Raw genomic sequence first — 9,668 nt, 5'->3', positions numbered from 1 at the left:
GGACTCCAGGAGCCAAGGGGGAGGGGTCAACCCTTAGGAAAACTCTATTTTGTTTCACATCACAAGAAGCTTCTTCCTGCCGTTGACTTCCCAGACTGACACAATGTGTGCACAACTGGACGTTCTCATGCAGTTAAGTCAGTCTCCACTTAAAGTCATCCACTCTCTTAGATACACTCCACTCCACTTACATTGTAATTCTTAATGCACACCTCTATCAGTATATACTGTATTCGTAACTGTGTGATCATTTTGTCTTGTCTTGTAAGTTGTATAAATTGCTGTGCACTTGTCCACACCAGATACAGATACAGATACATCAGGACGTTCCCAACAACAGCCACATACTGTACAGCAGCAACACAAGACAGGCACTGGAGCACAGAGAAGAGAGAGAGGACAGCAAGGTGTCACTGATGTTAGCTAACTTCAACACTGCAGCTGCAATATGCAAATATAATCAGAAAAGATTCAAACATTAATACTGAATTGAAACTGGTTGAAAAAAAAAAGCTATGGAACAATAATCTGTGGTTCAGGAGACAGTGCTTCATTGATATGAATTTCCACTTCTTCTTGGAGAATACGGTTACTTACTGCATAATGTGAGGAAGTCATTAGCAGAGAGGGGAAATGAACGATGATGTGTGAGCCACGTGCACTGGCTGCTGGCGATTCTCTCTCTCTGTGTGTAACCTGCAGTCACACAGAAAGACTGCAGATACAAATGTCCTCTAAGGAGACCTTTGTAGAGTTATGTAACCCATCTGTCACAACTGGACTTTTCACGTCAGACTCAGAGGAAATAGATTTTCTTTTGGGGCTTTAACTTAATAGAAAACAGACAATTGTTCTGTTTTCAAACGACTTATGAATTATTAATAATAAATTCTTGTATTACCATAGACAAACTCTTTCCTTCCATAAAAAGACATATGAACTTGTTTTGCTTCAGAAAGTATTTATATCCTTTAACTTTTTGAACACTAAGACAGACCGTGTCTGTCTGTAGATGGTCAAACAACCTCTAGAGTTGACTGTTTGGCCTAAGTACCTGGATAAGAAGGGAGGTGATATATCAATATAAGATGTCCTCTTTGTGGTGGAAGCCTGTTTGGAGTCTGCCGACAGAATTAACTGGGCTCTCAGCGAATGAGGAAACTGATTTTCTGGCCTGCTGAGACAAAATGAAATTATTTGGGCAGAACTCCAAGCACTATGTCTGGCGCATATAGTGGCAGCATCACATGGTGAAGGGCAGCAGCTCCAGCAGGCACAGAAACATGCAGTGAAATACAGGACGATGCCCAGTGACAAGCTGCTCCAGGTTACACAGAGCATCCCGTAAGAGTGTTTCCCTAAACTGGCCATTTTTTCTCATTTGCTTAAACACGTCAGTCACAGTTTCCAAACCGTGAACACACAGATCGAACCAGAAGCTGAGTGGTCAAATTCACACGTTGTTCAAATACTAACAAGCTTCAAATATATAGAAGAAAAGCAAAAATTTCCCTCAAACAACAAATCACAACTATTAGTTTGCATATGTTTTATTTAGGTTTGTTTGTGTTTTTTCTTTGTGTGTTTGTTTGTTTTATGATTTTTCCTTTGTGCACAAAACACCACTTTTTAAATGGATTGCAGAAGGCAATGCAAATAAAACAAAAAATATTCACACAAACCTGTCTCAGGTGTGAGTTTGAGTGGCACTAAATCTCATGCACGTGTCTAAACTAAGTAATCGGTGAGCTTTTTTCCAGACTTGGTTTCAGGGTTATGAGTAGAATTAGGTTAAGGTAAAGGTCAGAAGCTGGGGAATGCATGATGTGTCCTCACAAGTATAGAAGGACAAACGTGTGTGAGTGTGTGTTTGTGTGTGCGCAGCTAAATACGACATTGTTATCAGAGAGGCATCACTTAATCTCATAACGTTCCTGTGGAGACAAACAGAGCCATCACTGCCATCTATGATAACCTACGGGAACGTGTGTGTGTGTGTGTGTGTGTGTGTGTGTGTGTGTGTGTGTGTGTGTGTGTGTGTGTGTGTGTGTGTGTGCATTTGTCGGGTATGTGCAGACAGAAAAAGAACAAAATCCTCTGAAAACAGAAAATCCTATTTCAAACACAAATGCAACAATTGAATAAAGCAAAGAATTCAGAAAACACACACACACACACACACACACACACACACACACACACACAGATATTTTCCTTTTGCCTTTCAACCTTGGTCCAAGGTGAAAAGATCCATCAGTTGCAGTGGCACAGTCGTCCTGTAGGGGGAGGAAGAGACAACAGAGAGAGTGAATGGAGGGATAAAGCAGATAAAATAAAGAGAACAATTTGAAATTCATATGGAAACTGCAAAGTAAAAAACAGAATATGAATTGTTCAGATGAATTATCGAATCTTAAATATTTTTACATTAGTGTGTGGCAAAAAAAAAAAAAACGGTCTGCAGTAACTTATGTGATTGTGTTTTTGTAGCAGTAACTTCAACCAAAGTTTTCCAGTAGTTGTTTAAGAACTGTTATTGGCATGAAGGTATTTTAGCTGATTCCTCCATACTGGACAGCTTCAGGTCAGGGATGTAGGCTGCCATCCTGCTACAATAACCTTTTATGGGATTAAGGTCACTACTTTGACTCACAAGCATGTTGTGTTTTTTGGGTTGTTGTCTTGTCCACTTTAGCTTCAGTTCACAGATACCCTGACATTTCTCTTCTACAATATATAACTCAAAAAACTTCCAACATAATGTGTGTTCATTTTGAAATTGAGCAGTCAGATTGCGTGTGTTCAAGCAAATGAAAAATACTGTACCACTATGTGAATAGTTCAGTTATATGGTTACATTGACATGCCCATTGATAAACTACAGTGTGAAACAGTGCAATATTCTGTTCTAAAAATGATCTGTTGGTAGTTGTGAGCAATTTCTTACATTTTTATTTGTTATTTAGAATTTCATTTTCTTGTTAGCATGTTTGTAACAGTCATGACACCAGTGTGTCTTCCACAGCAACTTTTCTGCTGAGTCTGAATTTCATTTGTTGCTTACGCACAAGACAGCTTTCTGTACACACACACACACACACACTTAGTTTGGTATCAGATGTACCAGATCTAGTATCCTTACAGCTCATTAGCTAAACAAAGCTGAACCCTTGTGTGGAGATCTTGTTCTTCAGAGGATTGTTGAAAGTACTTTTAGAATGCTAGTAGAAAATGACTGTTTTAATCCTATAATCTTAAAATATAATATCATCTAGAAAGTATTCAGTGCCTAACTTTTTCTAATGGGGAGCGTCTGTGCGCAGCCATTTCAGATCTATACACAGAAGTGTTCAATCAGGATCACTGTCCTGTTGAAAGAAGAACCATGGCCCCAGTCTGGGGTCCAGAGCGCTTTGGAACAGGTTTTCTTTAAGGATTTCTCTGTACATTGCTGCGTTCACCTTTCCCTCGATCCTGACTAATCTCCCAGTCCTGCCACCACCATGCTTCACTGTAGGGATGGTATTGGCCAGGTGCTGAGCGGTGCCTAGTTACCTTCAGAAGTGACACTCTGGGAGGTGTCCTAGTGGTTTCAAACATCTTCCATTTAAGGATGGTGGAGGCCACTGTGCTCACTGGGACCTACAATGCTATAGAAATATTTCTCTACCCTTCCCCAGATCTGTGCCTCGTTACAATCCTGTCTCACAGGTCTACAGACAATATCAAACTTCGTGGTTTGGTTTGTGCTCTGACATGCACTGTTGTCTGTGGGACCTTTTATAGACAGGTGTACGTCTTTCCAAATCATGTCCAATTAACTGAATTTCCCACAGGTGGACTGCAATCAAGTTGATGTGATTTTCTTTTGTTTTTTATTTATGATAAAATTGTAAAGGTTTAAAAAAAATTCAATTTGACATTATGAGGAATTTGTTGTAGAAAAATAATTCATTATATATATATTATATTCATTTTGGAATAAGGCTGTAACATAATATTATTATATTAAAATACAATTTTTGAAATGATACAATCTTGTTTTAATCTATTGTCTCTATAGTCTTGACATTGTTTTTCAAATATTACAGCTTTACTCTCAAAATGTCAAATAATTCTGTTACGGATGTGTTGTCTTTTTTTTTTAAATGATATACCATCTTCAACTTATGTCTCAAAACATTATCAAATGTTCAGCAAAATATGATAGTAAAGCATAGCTTATTGGTTAAAATTGCCTGACAGCCTTGATATCAACTATAGTTATCTTTTAATAGTTTTTTTTTCTGTTTTAACTTTTTAATGTGCGTCTAAAATGTGTCAGTCTAAGTGTTTATGATTTGTGTGTTTGTGATGAGGCTGAATGATATTAAGGAAGAGAAGGATTCAGAGCATCTGGAGGTGTGATCACACTCTTAGACAGAATAATGCCTTAATAAGTGTTAAAATCACCCACACTGCTGCTTCTCACACACACCAGACTCAAGACCAGACTGATCAGGACTCAACATCATCAGTTTACAGTAAACCTCCTCCTTTTTCGACTTCTCCGGACATCAGCAGGGTGAGTCATCTATTTTACATTACCAACAACATCAGTGTCCTGAAGGAGCTTTCATTTCTTAAATTAAAGTCTCAAAAAGATTTAAACCAGAGTTTAGACTATTTATTATTTAAGAAAAAAATGTAATATTAAGGATAAGAAAACATTTTTCATTCAAACTTAATGGCTTATCTCTGAAAGTTCATTTTAAATGTAAATGTAAAGTCAGAAAACATAAACATTAGCTCATTGCTCTATATGTTTAGTGCTACAAAGACAAACCTGTTGAATTTAAAATAGTGGGTGCAAAGTCATAAATATAACTTTATACTTCTGAATGCATGACTGTTTTGATAACTATTTGTTTGTTGTTTGTAACAAAAAAAATGTTTCTCTCAAATGAATATTTGCAAATGTTCATTTTTATATTATCCGTAATATATGTGTTCTGACTTTGGATGGGTGAATTACAGAAAACACAAATCCAGACGTACAGCATATACAGTACTTCATTCTAGCTCTGTTTAGAGGAACAGAAAGCATCCTGTATCTGTCCTCTGTCTTTTCAGTTCTACAATGCTCTCCACCTGCCCTCTCTTCCTCGTCCTCTTCCTCTCTCCCTCCCTGGGTTGTCAGACCGGCACCTTCACCGAATGCCAGCGGGCTCCCTTCGTACCAGGTCACAATCTGGCCGGCGAGGGTTTCGATGTGGTGAAGATGCAAGTCAGCGGTGCCAACGTGATCAACATCATAGACTTTATGGTTGGAGGAGCTGAGGGGAACTGCACCATGTGCTACAACCACCTTCTCAACCAGGTGAGATCTTGAAGTGTTCTTGCAGTTTTTGTGTCACCCGATTTAGGTTTGAGACAAGAAAGTAGCCATTCAGATTTTTTAATATAAGACCAAGTGCTTTTAACTGACAACTTCAGATATTATAAGAATAAAACGATGACAGCTGACAGCATCTTAATTCACTTTATCTCTACTGATGTTTCCTCCACTATTAGACCCAGAAACTCCCAGTGTCGGTTTTGGACTGGCGGATCAAGGTCAGTAAAAGATGTGTCACTGTATCTGACTGAAAAATCATACAAAAAAGGAGAATAAAACAAGTTGATTTGTTGATAAACGCTCTTGATATGACTCATAACTTCTTGAACCTTTTTTTTTTAAACCAAAGACACGCAGTGATGTGTGTGACTTACATTTAAAAAACGTCCATTTAATGAAGATATTAGTAATATACTGTACAGAATATGTAGGTTTAACAATGACCCACAACAGGTCACAACAATGTTGGTATATGAAATGTTTACTCATGGTTTTGTTAGAAGTGAACAGTCTAGTTTATGGGTTCAGGAACACGTTAAAGAAACATTTCTAGAAAAATCATGAGTGAGAAATTGCAAAGGAACCCATAACAAAACCAAAGATGTCTCAACATGGGACTCGTGGTGTGTTAAGCATTTTGTGCTACTTACTGTATGAGTTTGTGAAGCCTGTATTGTAAATGAAACATCATTACTCAGTGTCTTCTTTGGCTCAGGTGGAGTGCCAGCAGAGTGTAAGCAGTAAGATCTTTGAGTCCAGCCAGTCGGTGATGAAAGAAACAAGTTCATCCATGGGAACGAGTTGGAAGGTGGGATTTTCTGCAGAATTCAGTTTTAATACAAGTTTGTGACCTTAGCATTTCACTGTACATTGCTCCACGATTCAGTCACATTATTTTCCATTTGAATGGATTTATTGTGTATGCGATATTAGAAATGTTGAAAATGATCAAATCGCTGAGCAATGTACAGTGCACTGAGATGGGCTCATGTATGCAGTCACCTGTTGTGATGTGATTCAGGTGGGCCTCAGTATTGGTGGAAAGTTCGGGTTTGCAATCGGAGGATCACACTCCAAGTCATCACAGTTTGCAGAGAGCCGCAGCAAGCAGGACAAGTTCTCCTTCGCCACCCATGATTTAAAATGCAAATACTACACGTAAGTCATGAGAGGAAGGGTATGTATTGTATATTCCCAATTTAGACATATAAACACTATAGAACAAATAAAACGGTGTGAACTATACTAATGCTGTCTTACAGGTGTACAAAAATGGTGTAATGGAAAAATCGATTAGATTTATATCCTTCTTGCACATACTGCACTCTATTTCTGTTTAGAAATCAACTTGAAAATGTGCATACATGTTCCCTTTTGTTTTCCCCTCTCAGGTTTCGTCTTCACTCCAGCCCTCCGGTCAGTAAAGAGTTTGAGGAATCCCTGAAGGCTCTTCCCTCAACTTACGATCTCAAGAACACGACAGCCTTCAAACAGTTTATCGCCATCTATGGAACTCACTTCATCCGTAGGGTTCAACTTGGGGGCCAAGTGCACTCCATCACAGCCATCAGGACCTGCGAAGCTGCCATGAGCAAGATGTCCGTCCACGCTGTCAGCAACTGTCTCTCTGTCGAGGCCAGTGCAACCATCAAAGGCGTTACCATCAGCCCATCTGTCGCATTCTGCAAAAACAAAAGCAATAGCCTTAAAAATGGGGCAACCTTCAGCCAGGCTTTCTCTGATCGAAGCACTGAGGTTCTGGGAGGAGATGGAGATGTAGGGGACATCCTATTTAACACCAAAGGGGCTGAAGGGTACAAGAAGTGGCTCAGTTCCCTAAAGAGGGTCCCAGGTGTGGTATCCTACCAGATCAGCCCATTGCACTTGCTGGTAAGGAGTTGGGAAGCTTGTTATTTATGTTTTTATCCTTGATTTTTGGGATTTTGCCTTTTGTTCTCAAACAGTGCTGACAATCTTAATTAAGATGTTAGTGCTGTCTTGGGATGCTTTTAACAATCGTGTAAGGTTAACAACATAACTTCGCTAAACCCCTCACCTAAACACCAATTCTGTGTGTGTGTATAAAAAAAAGGAAAAAAACAAAATGATTAGTCCTCTTCCCTATGCAAATTTCACAAAGTGAAACGTTACGTAGGCATGAAACATTTTACTCTGATATTGTTCCTTGTCAAAAATTGGACGAACCAGGTCCACAGTGCAATTCAAGAACATAGCTTTTTCTATATGTGTGCTAAATGCAATCCTGCTGTCTGGGGTCATAAATCATCTACAGACAGAAAGAGACCTTACTCATTATAAATTAAGTCTTTCTCTGTAGGTGAGAGAAAACCAAATGCTACAAGAGAGCCTACGTACGGCCATCAGCCACTACATCACCCAAAGTGCAAAGCCAGTCAGTTGCCCCGCCAGCTGCAAAGTAGGCCACCAGAACAAGAACTGTGCATGTCAGTGCAAAGGGCACCGCATGGTTGATTCCAACTGCTGCCCTGCTGAGCCAGGAGTGGCCCAGATGAATGTGACGGTGGTCCAAGCTGCAGGGTTGTGGGGCGACTATTTCAGCAAGACAGATGGCTACGTTAAGATCTTCTACGGGAAACAAGGGGAATCAACACCAGTGATCTGGAACAATGATTTCCCCCGATGGAACTATCTCATTAACTATGGGACTGTCAACCTACGGCACAGACAGTGAGTCAATGTACTGGACTGAAATTAGAGTGGAATGAAATAAATTTAGGACTGTTTTGAGTTTTTAGACTTGGCTATTCTAGGCTAAGCTAATCAGGCACTTTCTGTAGCTTTACACCAAGAGATTTATGTTTTCCCAAATATGTGAAGCTCTAGACCTAAACTTTTTGGTGATGCTGTACTGTACACGTCTCCCTTCTAGACCTGTCCTTTTCGAAGTTTGGGACCGAGACAATGTCTGGAATGACGATCTGCTGGGGAAAGCATCTGTCGTCCCTACGGTGGGCTCCAAAATCAGCAAGACGTTCCGGTTGAAACACGGCACACTGTCCGTTGAGCTGTCTGCAGCGTGTGCTCCCAGCCTAACAGGGGTCGCTGTGCGAGGAGTATGCCGCCACGCCGAACTATGAAGACATAATGAGATACACAAAGGAGGACCAGGAGAGTTCAGGAATGACAATACAGGATGCTGCATGAACTCACAACAGCTTCTTTCTTTAAATTTTCTTTCATCTGATAATTTCCTGTTGCTGTGTTTTAGATGTTTGAGATGAAACGTTGCCTACTCCTTCAATCTTTCTTCATGCTTGTTGGCATTACAGCGTTATTTGTAGTAAATTTGCACATATACCAATAAAACTTTTTAAAGAGTGTCTAAGAGGTGATTTAATTAAAAATGTCATTTAGCTGATCTTTATAGAACTTATTGGATAAATGTAGAAGTTTGGATTTTGCATTAAATTGACAACAATTTCCGATGTAATGGACCAAACTTATCTTTTCCACGATTCTGTGGCACACTTAAAGGATCAGTTAACATTTTTAAGGTCAACCTTTAAACAATAATCCTGTTCCCAAATGAACATTAAACATTATTTTTGTAGATTGCAACAATTCTCCCTGTTCACACAAAACGTTTCCTAACCTGTGACCCACAGTTATTTGTGCAAAAAAATAATAATTCTGAACTGAAGATAACAAAAGGTTTAAGCAGACCGGGTTGAATAAGTAAAGTTGTTATCGCTCAAAGTCACTATGTTGTTGATAGGAAGTCCGTTTTTTCAGTGTTTCCTGCAATGGTAATGGCAATGGTAGATCCCCTTTTCAAAACTAATAATGCAAAATCTAATCAACAATCAAGGACACCTGAATGTTGTTTTAAGATGGACTTCAAAAACTTAGTAATTCTACAGTAATCGTAATAGTGTTAGTAAAAGTTGTTGCCTCTTAGTTTCTAGTATTGCAGGAGAAATGTGGACTGGACTGGAAAGGACTGAGATGAGGACCCACAACAACACAATGCACACAAGACGTGGAAAGGCAAAAAAAATTGTGACTATTCAGGCCACTCTCTTTGTGCCTCCTGTTGCTCAGGCTGAGTCGCTGTCAGCAGTAGTGACTATGTGCTTTAACTGTAACGGTTCAGCGTAACACTGCTGACTGTGTAACACCTACACACAACCACACACACAGAAAGCAGTTGTCAGTTATTCACTGATGATGCAGACAAATAATTAAAGAAACTTTATATATTTCTAAAATATATTTTCCTTGATACTCCAAAACACTTGATAGCTGCCAT

General features: G+C 39.3%; 1 protein-coding gene across 1 annotated transcript; it reads left to right on the top strand.

Moving 5' to 3' along the window:
* Window positions 1-4,501: 4,501 nt before the first annotated feature.
* prf1.3 (perforin 1.3) lies at window positions 4,502-8,565 on the top strand. Its single transcript, XM_033326100.1, is given in 9 exon segments — window positions 4,502-4,564; window positions 5,113-5,359; window positions 5,554-5,595; window positions 6,093-6,185; window positions 6,399-6,535; window positions 6,769-7,267; window positions 7,716-8,086; window positions 8,289-8,451; window positions 8,453-8,565. Coding segments are annotated over 8 exon segments (1,656 nt in total). The 5' UTR covers window positions 4,502-4,564; window positions 5,113-5,119; the 3' UTR covers window positions 8,564-8,565.
* Window positions 8,566-9,668: the final 1,103 nt, after the last annotated feature.

This window comes from Anabas testudineus, chromosome 8 (genome assembly GCF_900324465.2).
Source record: "Anabas testudineus chromosome 8, fAnaTes1.2, whole genome shotgun sequence".
Lineage (NCBI taxonomy): Eukaryota > Metazoa > Chordata > Actinopteri > Anabantiformes > Anabantidae > Anabas > Anabas testudineus.
This window is presented reverse-complemented; position numbering and strand designations above follow the sequence as displayed.